We start from the raw sequence: 27,500 nt of genomic DNA on the forward strand, positions 1-27,500 counted from the left end.
TAGTTCTGCCCTGGCACGCCCCACTCAGACTCTGCCCTTAGTTCTGCCCTGGCACGCCCCACTCAGACTCTGCCCTGAGTTCTGCCCTGGCACGCCCCACTCAGACTCTGCCCTTAGTTCTGCCCTGGCACGCCCCACTCAGACTCTGCCCTTAGTTCTGCCCTGACACGCCCCACTCAGACTCTGCCCTGGCACGCCCCCACTCAGACTCTGCCCTTAGTTCTGCCCTGGCACGGCCCACTCAGACTCTGCCCTGAGTTCTGCCCTGACACGCCCCCACTCAGACTCTGCCCTTAGTTCTGTCCTGGCACGCCCCACTCAGACTCTGCCCTGAGTTCTGCCCTGGCACGCCCCACTCAGACTCTGCCCTTAGTTCTGCCCTGGCACGCCCCACTCAGACTCTGCCCTGGCACGCCCCACTCAGACTCTGCCCTTAGTTCTGCCCTGGCACGCCCCACTCAGACTCTGCCCTTAGTTCTGCCCTGGCACGCCCCACTCAGACTCTGCCCTGGCACGCCCCACTCAGACTCTGCCCTTAGTTCTGCCCTGACACGCCCCACTCAGACTCTGCCCTGGCACGCCCCACTCAGACTCTGTCCTTAGTTCTGCCCTGGCACGCCCCACTCAGACTCTGCCCTGAGTTCTGCCCTGACACGCCCCACTCAGACTCTGCCCTTAGTTCTGCCCTGGCACGCCCCACTCAGACTCTGCCCTGAGTTCTGCCCTGGCACGCCCCACTCAGACTCTGCCCTTAGTTCTGCCCTGGCACGCCCCACTCAGACTCTGCCCTGGCACGCCCCACTCAGACTCTGCCCTTAGTTCTGCCCTGGCACGCCCCACTCAGACTCTGCCCTTAGTTCTGCCCTGGCACGCCCCACTCAGACTCTGCCCTGGCACGCCCCACTCAGACTCTGCCCTTAGTTCTGCCCTGGCACGCCCCACTCAGACTCTGCCCTTAGTTCTGCCCTGGCACGCCCCACTCAGACTCTGCCCTTAGTTCTGCCCTGGCACGCCCCACTCAGACTCTGCCCTGAGTTCTGCCCTGGCACGCCCCACTCAGACTCTGGCCTTAGTTCTGCCCTGGCACGCCCCACTCAGACTCTGTCCTTAGTTCTGCCCTGGCACGCCCCACTCAGACTCTGCCCTTAGTTCTGCCCTGGCACGCCCCACTCAGACTCTGCCCTTAGTTCTGCCCTGACACGCCCCACTCAGACTCTGCCCTGACACGCCCCACTCAGACTCTGCCCTGAGTTCTGCCCTGACACGCCCCACTCAGACTCTGCCCTGACTTGCTGCTGCTCCCTCACTGGGAACTACCTACGCCTGCCTTTGGATCTTGATCAGGCTACCTGTGAGCTTGGTGCCATAGGCTACCTATTAGTTTACCTGTGAGCTTGGTGCCATAGGCTACCTATTAGCTTACCTGTTAGCTTGGTATGAAGGCTACCTATTAGCTTACCTGTTAGCTTGGTATGAAGGCTACCTATTAGCTTACCTGATAGCTTGGTATGAAGGCTACCTATTAGCTTACCTGTTAGCGTGGTGCCATAGGCTACCTATTAGCTTACCTGTTAGCTTGGTGCCATAGGCTACCTATTAGTTTACCTGTTAGCTTGGTGCCATAGGCTACCTATTAGCTTACCTGTTAGCTTGGTGCCATAGGCTACCTATTAGCTTACCTGTTAGCGTGGTGCCATAGGCTACCTATTAGCTTATCTGTTAGCGTGGTGCCATAGGCTACCTATTAGCTTACCTGTTAGCTTGGTGCCATAGGCTACCTATTAGCTTACCTGTTAGCGTGGTGCCATAGGCTACCTATTAGCTTACCTGTTAGCGTGGTGCCATAGGCTACCTATTAGCTTACCTGTGAGCTTGGTGCCATAGGCTACCTATTAGCTTACCTGTGAGCTTGGTGCCATAGGCTACCTATTAGCTTACCTGTTAGCTTGGTATGAAGGCTACCTATTAGCTTACCTGTTAGCTTGGTATGAAGGCTACCTATTAGCTTACCTGATAGCTTGGTATGAAGGCTACCTATTAGCTTACCTGTTAGCTTGGTATGAAGGCTACCTGTTAGCTTACCTGTTAGCTTGGTATGAAGGCTACCTGTTAGCTTACCTGTTAGCCTGGTATGAAGGCTACCTATTAGCTTACCTGTTAGCTTGGTATGAAGGCTACCTATTAGCTTACCTGTGATCTTGGTATCAAGGCTACCTGTTAGCTTACCTGTTAGCTTGGCTACATGTGGCTACCTGTGAGCTTGGTGTCCAGGATATCTGTGGGCTTGGTGTCCAGGCTACCTGTGCCAGGGGCTGCCTAACTCCATGACAACACCTATCTTGTCAGTCACCCAGTGTTCTATCATGAAGTAATGGGTAGTTGTGTGATGGTATACAGTATGACGTCAGAGGGCGAGAGGGCTAACACGATATAGTTCATCCTGCTCTGTTTATACCACGGTAGTGTTCAGTCCCAGGACCTAAAGGGTTCTGGGACTGAACACTACTGTCTAGGACCTAAAAGGGTTCTTCGGCTGTCTCCCCATAGGATAAGAAACCTTTGAAGAACCCTTTTTGGTTCCAGGTAGAACCCTATTGGGTTCCATGTAGAAACCTTTCCCCCAGAGGGTCCTACATGGAATCCAAAATAGTTCTACCTGGAACCAGAAAGGGTTCTCCTATGGGGACAGTCGAAGAACCCCTTTTGGAACCTTTTTTAACTAAGAGTGTACTTTTGACCAGGGCCCATAGTGGACTGATTACAGTGAAGCTGTTAGGGTTAGGACAAGCTCAAAGACTGGAACAAGATGTAACTGCCTGTCTGTCTGACGGACCTGCTTATCTTACTCCTACTCCTCTGATATAGTGCATGGTGGGAGGGAGGGTGGGAGGGAGGGAGGGAGGGAGGGAGAGGGAAGGATGGAGGAGGAGAGGAAACAGGTTGGCTCTGGGACAAACTACCGTCTGGTGCAGTCCAGGAAGGAGAGAGAGAACGAGAGGAAAGAGGGGAGAGAGAGAGAGAGAGAGAGAGGGGGGAGAGAGAGCGAGAGAGAGGGAGAGAGAGAGAGAGAGAGAGAGGGGGGGGAGAGAGAGGGAGAGGGGAGAGAGAGAGAGGGGGAGAGAGCTAGAGAGAGGGGAGAGAGCGAGAGAGAGAGAGAGAATTTATCTAGATTGTTTTCTCTTTCTCTTTCCAGGAAGTGTAGTTCAATGAAGTGGATCCTGGACATCAGAACAGACACTACGTCTTGCTCATGTTTCTGTTTCAGCTCCGCCCCGTCGTTACAGCCTCCCAAATGGCACCCTATTCCCATAGGGCCCTGGTCAAAAGTAGTACACTATAGGGAACAGGGTGCTATTTGGGATGCATCCGGACAGACACTGTGGCCGTTGTTATTCTTCTAGAAGCAGGATGTGGCAGAGCTTGCAACTGGCATCCGAGTTCCGCTCGGAAAGAAGCAGGGAATTGACCGTAGCCCTCTGAGTGGAAAGGCTGTCTGTCTCCGTCTCCTCGCTGATAATATAAGATGTAACCTCTCTCTCTCTCTCTGTCTCTCTCATCTTCATGGAGGTCTGTGGCTTTTACCGAATGATGAATTACTTGCCACCCTCCTAACTTTCTCCATCCCCAACACTGGGAGAGACCTTTCCATAGCGCAGTGTCTGTAGCCTGTCAGGAAGTCTCTCTCTACCCAGAGCCACCAGAATCCTCTCCTCTGTAGACCTATTAGACAGGTAGTTAAAGTGTTCTATTAGACAGGTAGTTAAAGTGTTCTATTAGACAGGTAGTTAAAGTGTTCTATTAGACCAGGTAGTTAAAGTGTTCTATTAGACAGGTAGTTAAAGTGTTCTATTAGACCAGGTAGTTAAAGTGTTCTATTAGACAGGTAGTTAAAGTGTTCTATTAGACAGGTAGTTAAAGTGTTCTATTAGACAGGTAGTTAAAGTGTTCTATTAGACAGGTAGTTAAAGTGTTCTATTAGACCAGGTAGTTAAATTGTTCTATTAGACAGGTAGTTAAAGTGTTCTATTAGACAGGTAGTTAAAGTGTTCTATTAGACAGGTAGTTAAAGTGTTCTATTAGACAGGTAGTTAAAGTGTTCTATTAGACAGGTAGTTAAAGTGTTCTATTAGACAGGTAGTTAAAGTGTTCTATTAGACCAGGTAGTTAAAGTGTTCTATTAGACAGGTAGTTAAAGTGTTCTATTAGACAGGTAGTTAAAGTGTTCTATTAGACCAGGTAGTTAAAGTGTTCTATTAGACAGGTAGTTAAAGTGTTCCATTAGACAGGTAGTTAAAGTGTTCTATTAGACAGGTAGTTAAAGTGTTCTATTAGACAGGTAGTTAAAGTGTTCAATTAGACAGGTAGTTAGAGTGTTCTATTAGACAGGTAGTTAAAGTGTTCTATTAGACCAGGTAGTTAAAGTGTTCTATTAGACAGGTAGTTAAAGTGTTCTATTAGACAGGTAGTTAAAGTGTTCTATTAGACCAGGTAGTTAACGTGTTCTATTAGACAGGTAGTTAAAGTGTTCTATTAGACCAGGTAGTTAAAGTGTTCTATTAGACAGGTAGTTAAAGTGTTCTATTAGACCAGGTAGTTAAAGTGTTCTATTAGACAGGTAGTTAAAGTGTTCTATTAGACAGGTAGTTAAAGTGTTCCATTAGACAGGTAGTTAAAGTGTTCTATTAGACAGGTAGTTAAAGTGTTCTATTAGACAGGTAGTTAAAGTGTTCTATTAGTGTCACGATCGTCTTGAAAAGAAGCGGGCCAAGGCGCAGCGTGAGATGCGTACATATTTCTTTTATTGTACACCACAGCGAACAAAACAACAAACGAAACGTGAAGTCCTTCGATACAAACACAAATCAAAAGGAACAAGAAACCACACCAAACGAATGCCTTACAGCTACCTAAGTATGGCTCCCAATCAGAGACAACGAGCAACAGCCGTCTCTGATTGGGAGCCACCCTGGCCAACATAGAAACACAAAACTAGAACCTAACACCCTGGCTCAACATACGAGAGTCCCCAGAGCCAGGGCGTGACAGTACCCCCCCCCAAAGGCGCGGACTCCGGCCGCGCCAACCAAACACAACAGGGGAGGGACCGGGTGGGCACTCCGCCTCGGCGGTGGATCCGGCTCCGGGCATGACTCCCACTCCCTCTCTAACCCCCCAAAGCGCCCCTGATCCGGTCTGGCCCTGCTGGCCGGAGCTGGACTGAACACTGGTGGAGCGGATTGCTCTAGCTCCGGAGTGGAGCAGCTGACCGGTGCCGGACCAGGCACCAGTGGAACAGGCACGGGCTGTGCCGGACTGACGACGCGCACCACAGGCTTGGGTGCGGGGAGCAGGGACGGCCGGACCGGGCTGACGGCAGCGCACCATTGGCTTGGTGCGGGGAGCAGGGACGGGCCGAACCGGGCCGATGAAGCGCACCACTTGCTTGGTGCGGGGAGCAGGAACAGGCCGGACCGGGCTGACGACGCACACCATTGACTTGGTGCGGGGAGCAGGGACGGGCCGAACCGGGTTGACGAAGCGCACCATTGGCTTGGTGCGGGGAGCAGAGACGGGCCGAACCGGGCCGATGAAGCGCACCACTTGCTTGGTGCGGGGAGCAGGAACAGGCCGGACCGGGCTGGCGACGCGCACCACAGGCTTGGCGCGAGGGACAGGAACAGGCCGGACCGGGCTGGCGACGCGCACCACAGGCTCGGTGCGAGAGGCAGGAACAGGCCGAACCGTACTGGGAACACACGCCACTGGCCCTAAGCGTGGATCAGGAACGGGCCGGACCGGACTGGCAACACACCCCAGTACCTCTCGCCGTGCCTCTACATACTCCTTCCCCCTGGTGTCCAGTAACTCCCGTAACCTGGCGGCCTCCTCTGCCAACCCTCTGAACCACTCTATCCCGTACTCCTGCTGCCCCGTCGTCCACGGCGTGAGCCCCCCCCCTAAAAAAATTCTGGGCTTGTCTCTCCCCCGTGGACCAGGCCTCCATGGTTCTCGTCCAATTCTCTCTCCACTTCTCGTAATTCCAACCTTTCTCCTCATCACGCTGCTTGACCCAGTCGTGGTGGTTTCTTCTGTCACGATCGTCTTGAAAAGAAGCGGGCCAAGGCGCAGCGTGAGATGCGTACATATTTATTTTATTGTACACCACAGCGAACAAAACAACAAACGAAACGTGAAGTCCTTCGATACAAACACAAATCAAAAGGAACAAGAAACCACACCAAACGAATGCCTTACAGCTACCTAAGTATGGCTCCCAATCAGAGACAACGAGCAACAGCCGTCTCTGATTGGGAGCCACCCTGGCCAACATAGAAACACAAAACTAGAACCTAACACCCTGGCTCAACATACGAGAGTCCCCAGAGCCAGGGCGTGACAATTAGACAGGTAGTTAAAGTGTTCTATTAGACAGGTAGTTAAAGTGTTCAATTAGACAGGTAGTTAAAGTGTTCTATTAGACAGGTAGTTAAAGTGTTCTATTAGACAGGTAGTTAAAGTGTTCAATTAGACAGGTAGTTAGAGTGTTCTATTAGACAGGTAGTTAAAGTGTTCTATTAGACCAGGTAGTTAAAGTGTTCTATTAGACAGGTAGTTAAAGTGTTCTATTAGACAGGTAGTTAAAGTGTTCTATTAGACCAGGTAGTTAAAGTGTTCTATTAGACAGGTAGTTAAAGTGTTCTATTAGACAGGTAGTTAAAGTGTTCTATTAGACCAGGTAGTTAAAGTGTTCTATTAGACAGGTAGTTAAAGTGTTCTATTAGACAGGTAGTTAAAGTGTTCTATTAGACCAGGTAGTTAAAGTGTTCTATTAGACAGGTAGTTAAAGTGTTCTATTAGACAGGTAGTTAAAGTGTTCTATTAGACCAGGTAGTTAAAGTGTTCTATTAGACAGGTAGTTAATGTGTTCTATTAGACAGGTAGTTAAAGTGTTCTATTAGACAGGTAGTTAAAGTGTTCTATTAGACAGGTAGTTAAAGTGTTCTATTAGACCAGGTAGTTAAAGTGTTCTATTAGACCAGGTAGTTAAAGTGTTCTATTAGACAGGTAGTTAAAGTGTTCTATTAGACAGGTAGTTAAAGTGTTCTATTAGACCAGGTAGTTAAAGTGTTCTATTAGACAGGTAGTTAATGTGTTCTATTAGACAGGTAGTTAAAGTGTTCTATTAGACAGGTAGTTAAAGTGTTCTATTAGACAGGTAGTTAAAGTGTTCTATTAGACCAGGTAGTTAAAGTGGTCTATTAGACAGGTAGTTAAAGTGTTCTATTAGACAGGTAGTTAAAGTGTTCTATTAGACAGGTAGTTAAAGTGTTCTATTAGACAGGTAGTTAAAGTGTTCTATTAGACAGGTAGTTAAAGTGTTCTATTAGACAGGTAGTTAAAGTGTTCTATTAGACAGGTAGTTAAAGTGTTCTATTAGACAGGTAGTTAAAGTGTTCTATTAGACAGGTAGTTAAAGTGTTCTATTAGACAGGTAGTTAAAGTGTTCTATTAGACAGGTAGTTAAAGTGTTCTATTAGACAGGTAGTTAAAGTGTTCTATTAGACAGGTTGTTAAAGTGTTCTATTAGACAGGTAGTTAAAGTGTTCTATTAGACAGGTAGTTAAAGTGTTCCATTAGACAGGTAGTTAAAGTGTTCTATTAGACAGGTAGTTAAAGTGTTCTATTAGACCAGGTAGTTAAAGTGTTCTATTAGACAGGTAGTTAAAGTGTTCTATTAGACAGGTAGTTAAAGTGTTCTATTAGACAGGTAGTTAAAGTGTTCTATTAGACAGGTAGTTAAAGTGTTCTATTAGACCAGGTAGTTAAAGTGTTCTATTAGACAGGTAGTTAAAGTGTTCTATTAGACAGGTAGTTAAAGTGTTCTATTAGACCAGGTAGTTAAAGTGTTATATTAGACAGGTAGTTAAAGTGTTCTATTAGACAGGTAGTTAAAGTGTTCTATTAGACAGGTAGTTAAAGTGTTCTATTAGACAGGTAGTTAAAGTGTTCTATTAGACAGGTAGTTAAAGTGTTCTATTAGACAGGTAGTTAAAGTGTTCTATTAGACAGGTAGTTAAAGTGTTCTATTAGACAGGTAGTTAAAGTGTTCTATTAGACCAGGTAGTTAAAGTGTTCTATTAGACAGGTAGTTAAAGTGTTCTATTAGACAGGTAGTTAAAGTGTTCTATTAGACCAGGTAGTTAAAGTGTTCTATTAGACAGGTAGTTAAAGTGTTCTATTAGACAGGTAGTTAAAGTGTTCTATTAGACAGGTAGTTAAAGTGTTCTATTAGACCAGGTAGTTAAAGTGTTCTATTAGACAGGTAGTTAAAGTGTTCTATTAGACAGGTAGTTAAAGTGTTCTATTAGACAGGTAGTTAAAGTGTTCTATTAGACAGGTAGTTAAAGTGTTCTATTAGACAGGTAGTTAAAGTGTTCTATTAGACAGGTAGTTAAAGTGTTCTATTAGACAGGTAGTTAAAGTGTTCTATTAGACAGGTAGTTAAAGTGTTCTATTAGACCAGGTAGTTAAAGTGTTCTATTAGACAGGTAGTTAAAGTGTTCTATTAGACAGGTAGTTAAAGTGTTCTATTAGACAGGTAGTTAAAGTGTTCTATTAGACAGGTAGTTAAAGTGTTCTATTAGACAGGTAGTTAAAGTGTTCTATTAGACAGGTAGTTAAAGTGTTCTATTAGACAGGTAGTTAAAGTGTTATATTAGACAGGTAGTTAAAGTGTTCTATTAGACCAGGTAGTTAAAGTGTTCTATTAGACCAGGTAGTTAAAGTGTTCTATTAGACAGGTAGTTAAAGTGTTCTATTAGACAGGTAGTTAAAGTGTTCTATTAGACAGGTAGTTAAAGTGTTCTATTAGACCAGGTAGTTAAAGTGTTCTATTAGACAGGTAGTTAAAGTGTTCTATTAGACAGGTAGTTAAAGTGTTCTATTAGACAGGTAGTTAAAGTGTTCTATTAGACAGGTAGTTAAAGTGTTCTATTAGACAGGTAGTTAAAGTGTTCTATTAGACAGGTAGTTAAAGTGTTCTATTAGACAGGTAGTTAAAGTGTTATATTAGACAGGTAGTTAAAGTGTTCTATTAGACAGGTAGTTAAAGTGTTCTATTAGACCAGGTAGTTAAAGTGTTCTATTAGACAGGTAGTTAAAGTGTTCTATTAGACAGGTAGTTAAAGTGTTCTATTAGACAGGTAGTTAAAGTGTTCTATTAGACAGGTAGTTAAAGTGTTCTATTAGACCAGGTAGTTAAAGTGTTCTATTAGACAGGTAGTTAAAGTGTTCTATTAGACAGGTAGTTAAAGTGTTCTATTAGACAGGTAGTTAAAGTGTTCTATTAGACAGGTAGTTAAAGTGTTCTATTAGACAGGTAGTTAAAGTGTTCTATTAGACCAGGTAGTTAAAGTGTTCTATTAGACAGGTAGTTAAAGTGTTCTATTAGACCAGGTAGTTAAAGTGTTCTATTAGACAGGTAGTTAAAGTGTTCTATTAGACAGGTAGTTAAAGTGTTCTATTAGACAGGTAGTTAAAGTGTTCTATTAGACAGGTAGTTAAAGTGTTCTATTAGACCAGGTAGTTAAAGTGTTCTATTAGACAGGTAGTTAAAGTGTTCTATTAGACAGGTAGTTAAAGTGTTCTATTAGACAGGTAGTTAAAGTGTTCTATTAGACAGGTAGTTAAAGTGTTCTATTAGACAGGTAGTTAAAGTGTTCTATTAGACAGGTAGTTAAAGTGTTCTATTAGACCAGGTAGTTAAAGTGTTCTATTAGACAGGTAGTTAAAGTGTTCTATTAGACAGGTAGTTAAAGTGTTCTATTAGACCAGGTAGTTAAAGTGTTCTATTAGACAGGTAGTTAAAGTGTTCCATTAGACAGGTAGTTAAAGTGTTCTATTAGACAGGTAGTTAAAGTGTTCTATTAGACAGGTAGTTAAAGTGTTCTATTAGACAGGTAGTTAAAGTGTTCTATTAGTGTCACGATCGTCTTGAAAAGAAGCGGGCCAAGGCGCAGCGTGAGATGCGTACATATTTCTTTTATTGTACACCACAGCGAACAAAACAACAAACGAAAGCGTGAAGTCCCTTCGATACAAACACAAATCAAAAGGAACAAGAAACCACACCAAACGAATGCCTTACAGCTACCCAAGTATGGCTCCCAATCAGAGACAACGAGCAACAGCCGTCTCTGATTGGGAGCCACCCTAGCCAACATAGAAACACAAAACTAGAACCTAACACCCTGGCTCAACATACGAGAGTCCCCAGAGCCAGGGCGTGACAGTACCCCCCAAAGGCGCGGACTCCGGCGCGCCAACCAAACACAACAGGGGAGGGACCGGGTGGGCACTCCGCCTCGGCGGTGGATCCGGCTCCGGGCATGACTCCCACTCCCTCTCTAACCCCCCAAAGCGCCCCTGATCCGGTCTGGCCCTGCTGGCCGGAGCTGGACTGAACACTGGTGGAGCGGATTGCTCTAGCTCCGGAGTGGAGCAGCTGACCGGTGCCGGACCAGGCACCAGTGGAACAGGCACGGGCTGTGCCGGACTGACGCACGCACCACAGGCTTGGTGCGGGGAGCAGGGACGGGCGGACGGGCTGACGGCCGCACCATTGGCTTGGTGCGGGGAGCAGAGGCCGGGCGAACCGGGCCGATGAAGCGCACCACTTGCTTGGTGCGGGGAGCAGGAACAGGCCGGACCGGGCTGACGACGCACACCATTGACTTGGTGCGGGGAGCAGGGACGGGCCGAACCGGGTTGACGAAGCGCACCATTGGCTTGGTGCGGGGAGCAGAGACGGGCCGAACCGGGCCGATGAAGCGCACCACTTGCTTGGTGCGGGGAGCAGGAACAGGCCGGACCGGGCTGGCGACGCGCACCACAGGCTTGGCGCGAGGGACAGGAACAGGCCGGACCGGGCTGGCGACGCGCACCACAGGCTCGGTGCGAGAGGCAGGAACAGGCCGAACCGTACTGGGAACACACGCCACTGGCCCTAAGCGGGGATCAGGAACGGGCCGGACCGGACTGGCAACACACCCCAGTACCTCTCGCCGTGCCTCTACATACTCCTTCCCCCTGGTGTCCAGTAACTCCCTTAACCTGGCGGCCTCCTCTGCCAACCCTCTGAACCACTCTATCCCGTACTCCTGCTGCCCCGTCGTCCACGGCGTGAGCCCCCCCCTAAAAAAATTCTGGGCTTGTCTCTCCCCCGTGGACCAGGCCTCCATGGTTCTCGTCCAATTCTCTCTCCACTTCTCGTAATTCCAACCTTTCTCCTCATCACGCTGCTTGACCCAGTCGTGGTGGTTTCTTCTGTCACGATCGTCTTGAAAAGAAGCGGGCCAAGGCGCAGCGTGAGATGCGTACATATTTATTTTATTGTACACCACAGCGAACAAAACAACAAACGAAACGTGAAGTCCTTCGATACAAACACAAATCAAAAGGAACAAGAAACCACACCAAAGCGAATGCCTTACAGCTACCTAAGTATGGCTCCCAATCAGAGACAACGAGCAACAGCCGTCTCTGATTGGGAGCCACCCTGGCCAACATAGAAACACAAAACTAGAACCTAACACCCTGGCTCAACATACGAGAGTCCCCAGAGCCAGGGCGTGACAATTAGACAGGTAGTTAAAGTGTTCTATTAGACAGGTAGTTAAAGTGTTCAATTAGACAGGTAGTTAAAGTGTTCTATTAGACAGGTAGTTAAAGTGTTCTATTAGACAGGTAGTTAAAGTGTTCAATTAGACAGGTAGTTAGAGTGTTCTATTAGACAGGTAGTTAAAGTGTTCTATTAGACCAGGTAGTTAAAGTGTTCTATTAGACAGGTAGTTAAAGTGTTCTATTAGACAGGTAGTTAAAGTGTTCTATTAGACCAGGTAGTTAAAGTGTTCTATTAGACAGGTAGTTAAAGTGTTCTATTAGACAGGTAGTTAAAGTGTTCTATTAGACCAGGTAGTTAAAGTGTTCTATTAGACAGGTAGTTAAAGTGTTCTATTAGACAGGTAGTTAAAGTGTTCTATTAGACCAGGTAGTTAAAGTGTTCTATTAGACAGGTAGTTAAAGTGTTCTATTAGACAGGTAGTTAAAGTGTTCTATTAGACCAGGTAGTTAAAGTGTTCTATTAGACAGGTAGTTAATGTGTTCTATTAGACAGGTAGTTAAAGTGTTCTATTAGACAGGTAGTTAAAGTGTTCTATTAGACAGGTAGTTAAAGTGTTCTATTAGACCAGGTAGTTAAAGTGTTCTATTAGACCAGGTAGTTAAAGTGTTCTATTAGACAGGTAGTTAAAGTGTTCTATTAGACAGGTAGTTAAAGTGTTCTATTAGACCAGGTAGTTAAAGTGTTCTATTAGACAGGTAGTTAATGTGTTCTATTAGACAGGTAGTTAAAGTGTTCTATTAGACAGGTAGTTAAAGTGTTCTATTAGACAGGTAGTTAAAGTGTTCTATTAGACCAGGTAGTTAAAGTGGTCTATTAGACAGGTAGTTAAAGTGTTCTATTAGACAGGTAGTTAAAGTGTTATATTAGACAGGTAGTTAAAGTGTTCTATTAGACAGGTAGTTAAAGTGTTCTATTAGACAGGTAGTTAAAGTGTTCTATTAGACAGGTAGTTAAAGTGTTCTATTAGACAGGTAGTTAAAGTGTTCTATTAGACAGGTAGTTAAAGTGTTCTATTAGACCAGGTAGTTAAAGTGTTCTATTAGACAGGTAGTTAAAGTGTTCTATTAGACAGGTAGTTAAAGTGTTCTATTAGACAGGTAGTTAAAGTGTTCTATTAGACAGGTAGTTAAAGTGTTCTATTAGACAGGTTGTTAAAGTGTTCTATTAGACAGGTAGTTAAAGTGTTCTATTAGACAGGTAGTTAAAGTGTTCTATTAGACAGGTAGTTAAAGTGTTATATTAGACAGGTAGTTAAAGTGTTCTATTAGACCAGGTAGTTAAAGTGTTCTATTAGACAGGTAGTTAAAGTGTTCTATTAGACAGGTAGTTAAAGTGTTCTATTAGACAGGTAGTTAAAGTGTTCTATTAGACAGGTAGTTAAAGTGTTCTATTAGACAGGTAGTTAAAGTTTTCTATTAGACCAGGTAGTTAAAGTGTTCTATTAGACAGGTAGTTAAAGTGTTCTATTAGACAGGTAGTTAAAGTGTTCTATTAGACAGGTAGTTAAAGTGTTCTATTAGACAGGTAGTTAAAGTGTTCTATTAGACAGGTAGTTAAAGTGTTCTATTAGACAGGTAGTTAAAGTGTTCTATTAGACAGGTAGTTAAAGTGTTCTATTAGACAGGTAGTTAAAGTGTTCTATTAGACAGGTAGTGTTCTATTAGACCAGGTAGTTAAAGTGTTCTATTAGACAGGTAGTTAAAGTGTTCTATTAGACAGGTAGTGTTCTATTAGACCAGGTAGTTAAAGTGTTCTATTAGACAGGTAGTTAAAGTGTTCTATTAGACAGGTAGTTAAAGTGTTCTATTAGACAGGTAGTTAAAGTGTTCTATTAGACAGGTAGTTAAAGTGTTCTATTAGACAGGTAGTTAAAGTGTTCTATTAGACAGGTAGTTAAAGTGTTATATTAGACAGGTAGTTAAAGTGTTCTATTAGACCAGGTAGTTAAAGTGTTCTATTAGACAGGTAGTTAAAGTGTTCTATTAGACCAGGTAGTTAAAGTGTTCTATTAGACAGGTAGTTAAAGTGTTCTATTAGACCAGGTAGTTAAAGTGTTCTATTAGACAGGTAGTTAAAGTGTTCTATTAGACAGGTAGTTAAAGTGTTCTATTAGACCAGGTAGTTAAAGTGTTCTATTAGACAGGTAGTTAAAGTGTTCTATTAGACCAGGTAGTTAAAGTGTTCTATTAGACAGGTAGTTAAAGTGTTCTATTAGACCAGGTAGTTAAAGTGTTCTATTAGACAGGTAGTTAAAGTGTTCTATTAGACAGGTAGTTAAAGTGTTCTATTAGACAGGTAGTTAAAGTGTTCTATTAGACAGGTAGTTAAAGTGTTCTATTAGACAGGTAGTTAAAGTGTTCTATTAGACAGGTAGTTAAAGTGTTCTATTAGACAGGTAGTTAAAGTGTTCTATTAGACAGGTAGTTAAAGTGTTCTATTAGACCAGGTAGTTAAAGTGTTCTATTAGACAGGTAGTTCAAGTGTTCTATTAGACCAGGTAGTTAAAGTGTTCTATTAGACAGGTAGTTAAAGTGTTCTATTAGACCAGGTAGTTAAAGTGTTCTATTAGACAGGTAGTTAAATTGTTCTATTAGACCAGGTAGTTAAAGTGTTCTATTAGACCAGGTAGTTAAAGTGTTCTATTAGACAGGTAGTTAAAGTGTTCTATTAGACAGGTAGTTAAAGTGTTCTATTAGACAGGTAGTTAAAGTGTTCTATTAGACAGGTAGTTAAAGTGTTCTATTAGACCAGGTAGTTAAAGTGTTCTATTAGACAGGTAGTTAAAGTGTTCTATTAGACAGGTAGTTAAAGTGTTCTATTAGACCAGGTAGTTAAAGTGTTCTATTAGACCAGGTAGTTAAAGTGTTATATTAGACAGGTAGTTAAAGTGTTCTATTAGACCAGGTAGTTAAAGTGTTCTATTAGACAGGTAGTTAAAGTGTTCTATTAGACAGGTAGTTAAAGTGTTCTATTAGACAGGTAGTTAAAGTGTTCTATTAGACAGGTAGTTAAAGTGTTCTATTAGACAGGTAGTTAAAGTGTTCTATTAGACCAGGTAGTTAAAGTGTTCTATTAGACAGGTAGTTAAAGTGTTCTATTAGACAGGTAGTTAAAGTGTTCTATTAGACAGGTAGTTAAAGTGTTCTATTAGACAGGTAGTTAAAGTGTTCTATTAGACAGGTAGTTAAAGTGTTCTATTAGACAGGTAGTTAAAGTGTTCTATTAGACAGGTAGTTAAAGTGTTCTATTAGACAGGTAGTTAAAGTGTTCTATTAGACAGGTGTTAGTGTTCTATTAGACCAGGTAGTTAAAGTGTTCTATTAGACAGGTAGTTAAAGTGTTCTATTAGACAGGTAGTGTTCTATTAGACCAGGTAGTTAAAGTGTTCTATTAGACAGGTAGTTAAAGTGTTCTATTAGACAGGTAGTTAAAGTGTTCTATTAGACAGGTAGTTAAAGTGTTCTATTAGACAGGTAGTTAAAGTGTTCTATTAGACAGGTAGTTAAAGTGTTCTATTAGACAGGTAGTTAAAGTGTTATATTAGACAGGTAGTTAAAGTGTTCTATTAGACCAGGTAGTTAAAGTGTTCTATTAGACAGGTAGTTAAAGTGTTCTATTAGACCAGGTAGTTAAAGTGTTCTATTAGACAGGTAGTTAAAGTGTTCTATTAGACCAGCTAGTTAAAGTGTTCTATTAGACAGGTAGTTAAAGTGTTCTATTAGACAGGTAGTTAAAGTGTTCTATTAGACCAGGTAGTTAAAGTGTTCTATTAGACAGGTAGTTAAAGTGTTCTATTAGACCAGGTAGTTAAAGTGTTCTATTAGACAGGTAGTTAAAGTGTTCTATTAGACCAGGTAGTTAAAGTGTTCTATTAGACAGGTAGTTAAAGTGTTCTATTAGACAGGTAGTTAAAGTGTTCTATTAGACAGGTAGTTAAAGTGTTCTATTAGACAGGTAGTTAAAGTGTTCTATTAGACAGGTAGTTAAAGTGTTCTATTAGACAGGTAGTTAAAGTGTTCTATTAGACAGGTAGTTAAAGTGTTCTATTAGACAGGTAGTTAAAGTGTTCTATTAGACCAGGTAGTTAAAGTGTTCTATTAGACAGGTAGTTAAAGTGTTCTATTAGACCAGGTAGTTAAAGTGTTCTATTAGACAGGTAGTTAAAGTGTTCTATTAGACAGGTAGTTAAAGTGTTCTATTAGACAGGTAGTTAAAGTGTTCTATTAGACAGGTAGTTAAAGTGTTCTATTAGACCAGGTAGTTAAAGTGTTCTATTAGACTAGGTAGTTAAAGTGTTCTATTAGACAGGTAGTTAAAGTGTTCTATTAGACAGGTAGTTAAAGTGTTCTATTAGACAGGTAGTTAAAGTGTTCTATTAGACAGGTAGTTAAAGTGTTCTATTAGACAGGTAGTTAAAGTGTTCTATTAGACCAGGTAGTTAAAGTGTTCTATTAGACAGGTAGTTAAAGTGTTCTATTAGACAGGTAGTTAAAGTGTTCTATTAGACAGGTAGTTAAAGTGTTCTATTAGACAGGTAGTTAAAGTGTTCTATTAGACCAGGTAGTTAAAGTGTTCTATTAGACAGGTAGTTAAAGTGTTCTATTAGACAGGTAGTTAAAGTGTTCTATTAGACAGGTAGTGTTCTATTAGACCAGGTAGTTAAAGTGTTCTATTAGACCAGGTAGTTAAAGTGTTATATTAGACAGGTAGTTAAAGTGTTCTATTAGACAGGTAGTTAAAGTGTTCTATTAGACAGGTAGTTAAAGTGTTCTATTAGACAGGTAGTTAAAGTGTTCTATTAGACAGGTAGTTAAAGTGTTCTATTAGACAGGTAGTTAAAGTGTTCTATTAGACAGGTAGTTAAATTGTTCTATTAGACCAGGTAGTTAAAGTGTTCTATTAGACAGGTAGTTAAAGTGTTCTATTAGACAGGTAGTTAAAGTGTTCTATTAGACAGGTAGTTAAAGTGTTCTATTAGACAGGTAGTTAAAGTGTTCTATTAGACAGGTAGTGTTCTATTAGACCAGGTAGTTAAAGTGTTCTATTAGACCAGGTAGTTAAAGTGTTCTATTAGACAGGTAGTTAAAGTGTTCTATTAGACAGGTAGTTAAATTGTTCTATTAGACAGGTAGTTAAAGTGTTCTATTAGACAGGTAGTTAAAGTGTTCTATTAGACAGGTAGTTAAAGTGTTCTATTAGACAGGTAGTTAAAGTGTTCTATTAGACAGGTAGTTAAATTGTTCTATTAGACCAGGTAGTTAAAGTGTTATATTAGACAGGTAGTTAAAGTGTTCTATTAGACAGGTAGTTAAAGTGTTCTATTAGACAGGTAGTGTTCTATTAGACAGGTAGTTAAAGTGTTCTATTAGACAGGTAGTTAAAGTGTTCTATTAGACAGGTAGTTCAAGTGTTCTATTAGACAGGTAGTTAAAGTGTTCTATTAGACAGGTAGTTAAAGTGTTCTATTAAACCAGGTAGTTAAAGTGTTCTATTAGACAGGTAGTTAAAGTGTTCTATTAGACAGGTAGTTAAAGTGTTCTATTAGACAGGTAGTTAAAGTGTTCTATTAGACCAGGTAGTTAAAGTGTTCTATTAGACAGGTAGTTAAAGTGTTCTATTAGACCAGGTAGTTAAAGTGTTCTATTAGACAGGTAGTTAAAGTGTTCTATTAGACAGGTAGTTAAAGTGTTCTATTAGACCAGGTAGTTAAAGTGTTCTATTAGACAGGTAGTTAAAGTGTTCTATTAGACCAGGTAGTTAAAGTGTTCTATTAGACAGGTAGTTAAAGTGTTCTATTAGACAGGTAGTTAAAGTGTTCTATTAGATCTATAAATAGCTGTGCAGAAACGCTCCCCATCCAACCTGACAGAGCTTGAGAGGATCTTCAGAGAAGAATGGGAGAAACTCCCCAAATACAGATGTGCCAAGCTTGTAGCGTCATACCCAAGAAGACACAAGGCTGTAATCGCTGCCAAAGGTACTTCAACAAAGTACTGAGTAAAGGGTCTGAATACTTATGCTAAAAATTCTAAAACCCAGATTTTGCTTTGTCATTATAGGGTATTGTGTGTAGATTGATGAGGACATTTATTTTTTAAATCAATTTTAGAATAAGGCTGTAACGTAACAAAATGTGGAAAAAGTAAAGGGGTCTGAATACTTTCCGAATGCACTGTACAAGTTCTGAGGTCATTTGCCTTTGGCCTAAAGAGCAGGAACCCAGACTTCATCAATAAATTGAAAATACAGACATTGTCATCGTACAAGGTATGGAGGAGACAAGCCCACTGGTTGCCCTCTAGGTTACAGAGAGCTGGTAGTCCCATCCACTAAACTACCAGGTGTGAAACAGGGAAGGGACTCAGGGGGTATGCTAATTTGGTAAAGAGCAGACCTAACCCATTCTATGAAATTAATCAAAACAGGAACATTTTACATTTGGCTAAAAATGAATAAGGACATGATCTCTTGTTGGGGGAACAACATACAACATTATAAAATCCATGAACACAAACAACAAGTGGGCAGTTAAAATTAGCAAAAAAACACACACATTTAATTCCACAGGGCCGTGGGGTGAGACAGGGATGCAGCTTAAGCCCCACCCTCTTCAACATATATATCAACGAATTGGCGAGGGCACTAGAACAGTCTGCAGCACCCGGCCTCAACCTACTAGAATCTGAAGTCAAATGTCTACTGTTTGCTGATGATCTGGTGCTTCTGTCACTAACCAAGGAGGGCCTACAGCAGCACCTAGATCTTCTGCACAGATTCTGTCAGACCTGGACCCTGACGGTAAATCTCAGTAAGACAAAAATAATGGTGTTCCAAAAAAGGTCCAGTTGCCAGGACCACAAATACAAATTCCATCTAGACACCGTTGCCCTAGAGCACACAAAAAACTATACATACCTCGGCCTAAACATCAGCGCCACAGGTAACTTCCACAAAGCTGTGAACGATCTGAGAGACAAGGCAAGAAGGGCCTTCTATGCCATCAAAAGGAACATAACATTTGACATCCCAATTAGGATCTGGCTAAAAATACTTGAATCAGTTATAGAACCCATTGCCCTTTATGGTTGTGAGGTCTGGGGTCCGCTCACCAACCAATCATTCACAAAATAGGACAAACACCAAATTGAGACTCTGCATGCAGAATTCTGCAAAAACATCCTCCGTGTACAATGTAAAACACCAAATAATGCATGCAGAGCAGAATTAGGCCGATACCTGCTACTTATCAAAATCCAGAAAAGAGCCATTAAATTCTACAACCACCTAAAAGGAAGCGATTCCCAAACCTTCCATAACAAAGCCATCACCTACAGAGAGATGAACCTGGAGAAGAGTCCCCTAAGTAAGCTGGTCCTGGGGCTCTGTTCACAAACACAAACAGACCCCACAGAGCCCCAGGACAACAACACAATTAGACCCAACCAAATCATGAGAAAACAAAAATATAATTACTTGACACATTAGAAAGAATATACCAAAAAACAGAGCAAGCTGGAATGCTATTTGGCCCTAAACAGAGAGTACACAGTGACAGAATACCTGACCACTGTGACTGACCAAAACTTAAGGAATGCTTTGACTATGTACAGACTCAGTGAGCATGTTCTTGCTATTGAGAGAGGCTGCCATAGGCAGACCTGGCTTTCAAGAGAAGACAGGCTATGTGGTTTAGCAGAGTGGAGCACCCAAAGCTGTGCATTCTTAGAACAGTATTGTGTTACAGAGGTGATGAGGACCTAACGGTGGAGGGGGGTCCTATAGCTACCTATGGAGGGGAGCAAAAGAGAGAGACAGACAGACAGACAGACAGACAGACAGACAGACAGAGAGAGAGACCGATAGACAGACAGACAGACAGACAGACAGACAGACAGACAGACAGACAGACAGACAGACAGACAGACAGACAGACAGACAGACAGACAGACAGACAGACAGACAGACAGACAGACAGACAGACAGACAGACAGACAGACAGAGAGACATGAGCACTGAGCAGCATACCTTTAGTTTACTGTGTCGCTCCACCACACACTCCTTGTGCATGTGCACTATCCCCGTGCACGCACTATCTCTGAGTCTGTGTCTGTGTCTGTCTGTGAGTGTGTGTGTGTGTGTGTGTGTGTGTGTGTGTGTGTGTGTGTGTGTGTGTGTGTGTGTGTGTGTGTGTGTGTGTGTGTGTGTGTGTGTGTGTGTGTGTGTGTCGGTCTAAGCGTGATTCATAGTGTCAGGCTGAGACTACTTCAAAGACCAGGCCTTGTGAAAGACAAAGCTGTGATTTCCCCTTTGTGGTAAAAGGAGAGGGGCTCTGATTTGGGCTGAAAGGAGAGAGGATGAAGAGGGGGCTTCACAGAGAGAGAGAGAGAGAGAGAGAGAGAGAGAGAGAGAGAGAGAGAGAGAGAGAGAGAGAGAGAGAGAGAGAGAGAGAGAGAGAGAGAGACAGAGAGAGAGAGAGAGACAGAGAGAGAGAGAGAGACAGAGAGACAGAGAGAGAGAGACAGAGAGAGAGAGAGAGAGAGAGAGAGAGAGAGAGACAGAGAGAGAGAGAGAGACAGAGAGAGAGAGAGAGACAGAGAGAGAGAGAGACAGAGAGACAGAGAGAGAGAGAGACAGAGAGACAGAGAGAGAGAGACTTCTGTGCTTAACGGAATAGCGTTACAACTCTGGCATATTGTGGAATGTTTCATCCTAGATACACTATGATGGGGAATTAAGTTTGTACCTTTAACTTTGGAAGGCAGGGTATAACTACCTCCTATAGATAATGCATTTTGTTATTATGAACTGGTTTATAAGTTGATTTAATGATATGACTCAAGCCTAAACTAAACCCTGTGCAGTTATTCAGTCAATGAATCATCCAAATATTTCTGTTCCGTCCAAGCACTCTGTAAAGGCTTGCGTCATGTTTTAATACAGTTTAATGTTTTTAATCTGGTAAACTTCATCATGTTGTCCTTCAGACTGAGCTTTGTGCTGCTGCTTGTTAAAGCACCGGATGGATATTCAGTGGGTGAATGGCATCCTGTTCCCCAGGGCCCTGGTCAAAAGGAGTGCACTATAAAATGAACAGCGTGCCATTTGGGATGCTGCCAGTGACTGAAAGAAGAAGAAGAAGTCTGAATAGCTTGAATCTGAGTGTTTTTAAAGGTCGGTGATTGTGCTCCAGCATCAGTGAGTGGGTGTTTTCCTGTGACGTCTTTTTTGAGGATTTACAGTTAACAGCGGCGGGGTTGGATGGCAAGCGTCACGATCCTAGGTATTGAATGAATGAACTGTCCGCCGTTCCACCTCGCTCCACACAGACAGGAGGACAGCCGTGACAACGCTGGGCCTCTAAAGAAGCCGTGACGTGCACGTCAGACGTTTTTAGACAGGTCCCCTCGATGCTCTGGTCAAAAGTAGTGCACTACATAGGGAATAGGGTGCCAGTGCCCTATCTAAAGTAGTGCACTACATAGGGAATAGGGTGCCAGTGCCCTATCTAAAGTAGTGCACTACATAGGGAATAGGGTGCCAGGGCCCTATCTAAAGTAGTGCACTACATAGGGAATAGGGTGCCAGTGCCCTATCTAAAGTAGTGCACTACATAGGGAATAGGGTGCCAGTGCCCTATCTAAAGTAGTGCACTACATAGGGAATAGGGTGTATCCTGTTAGTGTAATGTGGAAGCATGTTCCTTCATGGCCAGTGTTGGCATGCCTCTATCCTGACCCCATCCAGTGTTGACACACACACACACATACACATACACACACACACACACACACACACACACAGACATACACCGGCCGCTGGCATCCAGCACAGAGCTGGCACAGAACTCACCAGCTGTTCACAACCATCCCCATCCAGGGGGGCATGGAACGTGTGTGTGTGTATGTGTGTGTGTATGTGTGTGTGTATGTGTATGTGTGTGTGTGCATGCGTGTGTGTACAGTACGCTTGGCTTCCTAACACTGGGGACTCTTGATGTATTTGTTCTACCCTCGTTACTAACAGAAAGACCCAGCTGTCCAGCGCTGGTTTTACAGATACTTCCTGTCCTAGGAGACAATCTGAGCTTTGTTAGTCATCGCCCTCCTCCTCCTCCTCTTCCTCCTCCTCCTCCTGTTCCTCCTCTTCCTCCTCCTCCTCCTGTTCCTCCTCTTCCTCCTCCTCCTCTTTCTCCTCCTCCTCTTCCTCCTCTTCCTCCTCCTCTTCCTCTTCCTACTCCTCTTAATCCTCCTCCTCCTCTTCCTCTTCCTCACCTCTTCCTGTTCCTCCTCTTCTTCCTCCTCCTCCCTCCTCCTCCTCCTCTTCCTCCTCCTCCTCTTCCTCCTCCTCATCCTCCTGTTCCTCCTCCTCCTCCTCTTCCTTCTACTCCTCCTCCTTCTACGGCAGCATTATGGTTAGTAGCAAAATAGTGTAAACTGTTTCTAACTAACTTTAAACCATTTTAGCTAGCTAGGCTAAGCAACTTGTCTAACTGAGACGAAACAATTCACTTACTGTTAATAAATCACTGCAAATCTCTTTACTAGCAAACGTGGCGCTGTCTCCAAAACAGCAAAGTGTCTTCAGTAATGTTTACTTTCTACGACGTCCCCACTTTCCGAGTGTATTAAACAGGCATGTTGTGATGTTCTCTTGACCCAGGCTAAATTGTAACCCACTTCTCTCTCTTTCCTCTTGCAGCCACAGCAGGTGGTCCAAAAGCCCGCTCAGGTATGTGATATGAAGGATTCTCACTGGTTGAATCAACGTTGTTTCCACGTCATTTCAATGAAATGACGTTGAACCAACGAAGAATAGACGTTGAATAGACATCTATGCCCAGCGGGTTGTATCCTAACATCCTAATACTCCCCCCCCCGCCCTCTGAACCGACATTTCCATTTCCACAACCCATCGGTCACATACACGTCTCTGTCTGTCAGTGTCTGTCCGTCCATCACCACTGAGAACAGTTGTCCTCTAGTCACCACAGCTCTTATCATGTATGTTGTTGCTGTCAATTCTTGTCTCACCTAGGGGGTTCTGCTTCCCAAATGGCACCCTATTCCCTTTATACTGCACTACTATGGGTCCTGGTCTAAAGTAGTGCACTATATAGGGAATAGGGTGCCATTCTCTGGTCTAAAGTAGTGCACTATATAGGGAATAGGGTGGCATTTGGGATGTAGAACCCTACTGTACACAAGGCAACTAAACCTACACATAGGCACTCATACAGTGCCTTCGGAAAGTATTCAGACCCCTTGACTTCTTCCACATTTTATTACATTGCAGCCTTATTCTAAAATGGATTAAATTAATGTTTTCCCCCCTCATCAATCTACAAACAATACCCCATAATGACAAAGCAAAAACAGGTTTTTAGAAATGTTAGCAAATTTATATTTTAAAAATATATATTATAACACCTTATTTACATCAGTATTCAGACCCTTTTGCTATGAGACTCGAAATTGAGCTCAGGTGCATCCTGTTTCCATTGATCATCCTTGATTGGAGTCCACCTGTGGTAAATTCAATTGATTGGACATGATTTGGAAAGGCACACACCTGTCTATATAAAGGTCCCACAGTTGACAGTGCATGTCAGAGCAAAAACCAAGCCATGATGTCGAAGGAATTGGACATAGAGCTCTGAGACAGGATTGTGTCGAGGCACAGGAAGGGTACCAAAAAATGTCTGCAGCATTGAAGGTCCTCAAGAACACAGTGGCCTCCATCATTCTTAAATGGAAGAAGTTTGGAACCACCAAGACTCTTCCTAGAGCTGGCCGCCCGACCAAACTGAGCAGTCGGGGGAGAAGGGGGTTGGTCAGGGAGGTGACCAAGGACCCGATAGTCACTCTGACAGAGTTCCAGAGTTCCTCTGTGGAGATGGGAGAAACTTCCAGAAGGACAACCATCTCTGCAGCACTCCACCAATCAGGCCTTTATGGTAGAGTGGCCAGATGGAAGCCACTCCTCAGTAAAAGGCACATGACAGCCCGCATGGAGTTTGCCAAAAGGCCCCTAAAGACTCTCAGACCATGAGAAACAAGATTTTCTGGTCTGATGAAACCAAGATTGAACGCTTTGGCCTGAATGCCAAGCGTCACGTCTGGAGGAAATCTGGCACCACCCCTACGGTGAAGCATGGTGGTGGCAGCATCATGCTGTGGGGATGTTTTTCAGCGGCAGGGACTAGGAGACTAGTCAGGATCGAGGGAAAGATGAACGGAGCAAAGTACAGAGAGATCCTTGATGAAAACCTGCTCCAGAGCACTCAGGACCTCAGACTGGGGCGAAGGTTCACATTCCAACAGAACAACGACCCGAAGCACACAACCAAGACAACGCAGGAGTGGCTTCGGGACAAGTCTCTGAATGTCCTTTAGTGGCCCAGCCAGAGCCCAGACTTGAACCCGATTGAACATCTCAGGAGGGACCTGAAAATAGCTGGGCAGCAACCCTCCCCATCCAACCTGACAGAGCTTGAGAGGATCTGCAGAGAAGAATGGGAGAAGCTCCCCAAATACAGGTGTGCCAAGCTTGTAGCGTCAAACCCAAGAAGACTCAAGGCTGTAATCGCTGCCAAAGGTGCTTCAACAAAGTACTGAGTAAAGGGTCTGAATACTTATGTAAATGTGATATTTACGTTTTTTATTTGTAATACATTTGCAAAAAAAACTGTTTTTGCTTAGTCATTATGGGGTACTGTGTGTAGATTGATGAGGGGGGGAAAAACGATTTCATCCATTTTAGAATAAGGCTGTAACGTAACAAAATGTGGAAAAAGTCAAGGGGTCTGAATACTTTCCCGAATGCACTGTACCTGTTTAACTCTTTATTAAACTGACTGGTATCTCTGGCTTTATGTACACTCTTATTAAGACCTCATGAACCTTGGTGTTTTTGTTGGCTTGTTGTGGAGAGCAGTAGAGAACAGAGAAGCCATCAGGAAAGAGAAGCAGTGCTCTACTGTAGGTATTTGGGGTGAGTGAGGGTTACAGTACTGTAGGTATTTGTGTGTGTGTGTGTGTGTGTGTGTGTGTGTGTGTGTGTGTGTGTGTGTGTGTGTGTGTGTGCGTGCGTGTGCGTGCGTGCGTGCGTGCGTGCGTGCGTGCGTGCGTGCGTGCGTGCGTGCGTGCGTGCGTGCGTGCGTGCGTGCGTGCGCGTGGTGGTCGTGGGGAGGCGATGGCCTGGAGATTAGCTTAGACCCTGAGTGAGTGAGGAGAGGTCATAACTCAGCAGAATCATCACCAAGAATCATGAGCTATGTACTATATTCTAGTCAAGGCTCATCCTATTTAACATATACTATTCTATCCACGTCTTCTACAGATATACTAAATCTTCTATCCACATACTGTCCGTAATGTCTATACATCCCATCATATACGGTTGAAAGTCGGAAGTTTACATACACCTTAGCCAAATACATTTAAACTCAGTTTTTCACAATAAATTGACATTTAGTCCAAGTAAAAATTCCCTGTCTTAGGTCAGTTAGGATCACCACTTTATTTTAAGAATGTGAAATGTCAGATTAATAGTTATTTATTTCGGCTTTTATTTATTTCATCACATTCTCAGTGGGTCAGAAGTTTACATACACTCAATTAGTATTTGGTAGCATTGCCTTTAAATAGTTTCATGAGCTATGTGAGGAATCTCCCATCCTTCTCCACTCCTATCCCCTCCACACACACACACACACACTGCAAATCCCCTCACAGATGGAGATGTCATTTGGCGTAGTCTGCCTTTGTGTAGGGTCGGCTTTTGTTAGTCAAAACAAACCGCAATGACTGTCCAGCAGACTTGGGTTTGAGTCGCTTTTGAAACGTTGCATAAATGTTTATCCAGGGGTGTGTTGTGTTCTGAAGCGTGTTCCCCCATGGGAAAGAAGCAAGGGAACACCCACGATGAACCTGTCTGCCTGGTTACTCCATTTTCCTTTTCTCCACCAAATGATGTGACAGTTAGATATGTAGTTTGAATGAAGTGTCAGTTAGATATGTAGTTTGAATGAAGTGTCAGTTAGATATGTAGTTTGAATGAAGTGACAGTTAGATATGTAGTTTGAATGAAGTGACAGTTAGATATGTAGTTTGAATGAAGTGACAGTTAGATATGTAGGTTGAATGAAGTGACAGTTAGATATGTAGTTTGAATGAAGTGTCAGTTAAATATGTAGTTTGAATGAAGTGACAGTTAGACATGTAGTTTGAATGAAGTGACAGTTAGATATGTAGGTTGAATGAAGTGACAGTTAGATATGTAGTTTGAATGAAGTGACAGTTAGATATGTAGGTTGAATGAAGTGACAGTTAGATATGTAGTTTGAATGAAGTGTCAGTTAAATATGTAGTTTGAATGAAGTGACAGTTAGACATGTAGTTTGAATGAAGTGACAGTTAGATATGTAGGTTGAATGAAGTGACAGTTAGATATGTAGTTTGAATGAAGTGACAGTTAGATATGTAGGTTGAATGAAGTGACAGTTAGATATGTAGTTTGAATGAAGTGACAGTTAGATATGTAGGTTGAATGAAGTGACAGTTAGATATGTAGTTTGAATGAAGTGACAGTTAGATATGTAGTTTGAATGAAGTGACAGTTAGATATGTAGTTTGAATGAAGTGACAGTTAGATATGTAGTTTGAATGAAGTGACAGTTAGATATGTAGTTTGAATGAAGTGACAGTTAGATATGTAGTTTGAATGAAGTGACAGTTAGATATGTAGTTTGAATGAAGTGACAGTTAGATATGTAGTTTGAATGAAGTGACAGTTAGATATGTAGTTTGAATGAAGTGACAGTTAGATATGTAGTTTGAATGAAGTGACAGTTAGATATGTAGTTTGAATGAAGTGACAGTTAGATATGTAGTTTGAATGAAGTGACAGTTAGATATGTAGTTTGAATGAAGTGACAGTTAGATATGTAGTTTGAATGAAGTGACAGTTAGATATGTAGTTTGAATGAAGTGTCAGTTAGATATGTAGTTTGAATGAAGTGACAGTTAGATATGTAGTTTGAATGAAGTGACAGTTAGATATGTAGTTTGAATGAAGTGACAGTTAGATATGTAGTTTGAATGAAGTGTCAGTTAGATATGTAGTTTGAATGAAGTGACAGTTAGATATGTAGTTTGAATGAAGTGACAGTTAGATATGTAGTTTGAATGAAGTGACAGTTAGATATGTAGTTTGAATATAGTGTCAGTTAGATATGTAGTTTGAATGAAGTGTCAGTTAGATATGTAGTTTGAATGAAGTGACAGTTAGATATGTAGTTTGAATGAAGTGATAGTTAGATATGTAGTTTGAATGAAGTGACAGTTAGATATGTAGTTTGAATGACGTGTCAGTTAGATATGTAGTTTGAATGAAGTGACAGTTAGATATGTAGTTTGAATGAAGTGACAGTTAGATATGTAGTTTGAATGAAGTGACAGTTAGATATGTAGTTTGAATGAAGTGACAGTTAGATATGTAGTTTGAATGAAGTAACAGTTAGATATGTAGTTTGAATGAAGTAGCAGTTAGATATGTAGTTTGAATGAAGTGACAGTTAGATATGTAGTTTGAATGAAGTGACAGTTAGATATGTCGTTTGAATGAAGTGACAGTTAGATATGTAGTTTGAATGAAGTGACAGTTAGAAATGTAGTTTGAATGAAGTGACAGTTAGAAATGTAGTTTGAATGAAGTGACAGTTAGATATGTAGTTTGAATGAAGTAACAGTTAGAAATGTAGTTTGAATGAAGTGTCAGTTAGATATGTATTTTGAATGAAGTGACAGTTAGAAATGTA

At 42.5% G+C, this 27,500-nt stretch overlaps 1 protein-coding gene across 1 annotated transcript in view; it reads left to right on the top strand.

The window, feature by feature from the left end:
* hmga2 (high mobility group AT-hook 2) overlaps nucleotides 1–27,500 on the top strand; it is a 93,872-nt gene that overhangs the window by 56,232 nt on the left and 10,140 nt on the right. Inside the window, exon 4 of the mRNA XM_041869243.2 lies at nucleotides 22,382–22,411. Coding sequence (XP_041725177.1) covers nucleotides 22,382–22,411 — 30 coding nt within the window. The remainder of the gene's footprint in view (nucleotides 1–22,381; nucleotides 22,412–27,500) is intronic.

Source organism: Coregonus clupeaformis, unplaced genomic scaffold (genome assembly GCF_020615455.1).
Source record: "Coregonus clupeaformis isolate EN_2021a unplaced genomic scaffold, ASM2061545v1 scaf0454, whole genome shotgun sequence".
NCBI classification, from domain to species: Eukaryota; Metazoa; Chordata; class Actinopteri; order Salmoniformes; family Salmonidae; genus Coregonus; species Coregonus clupeaformis.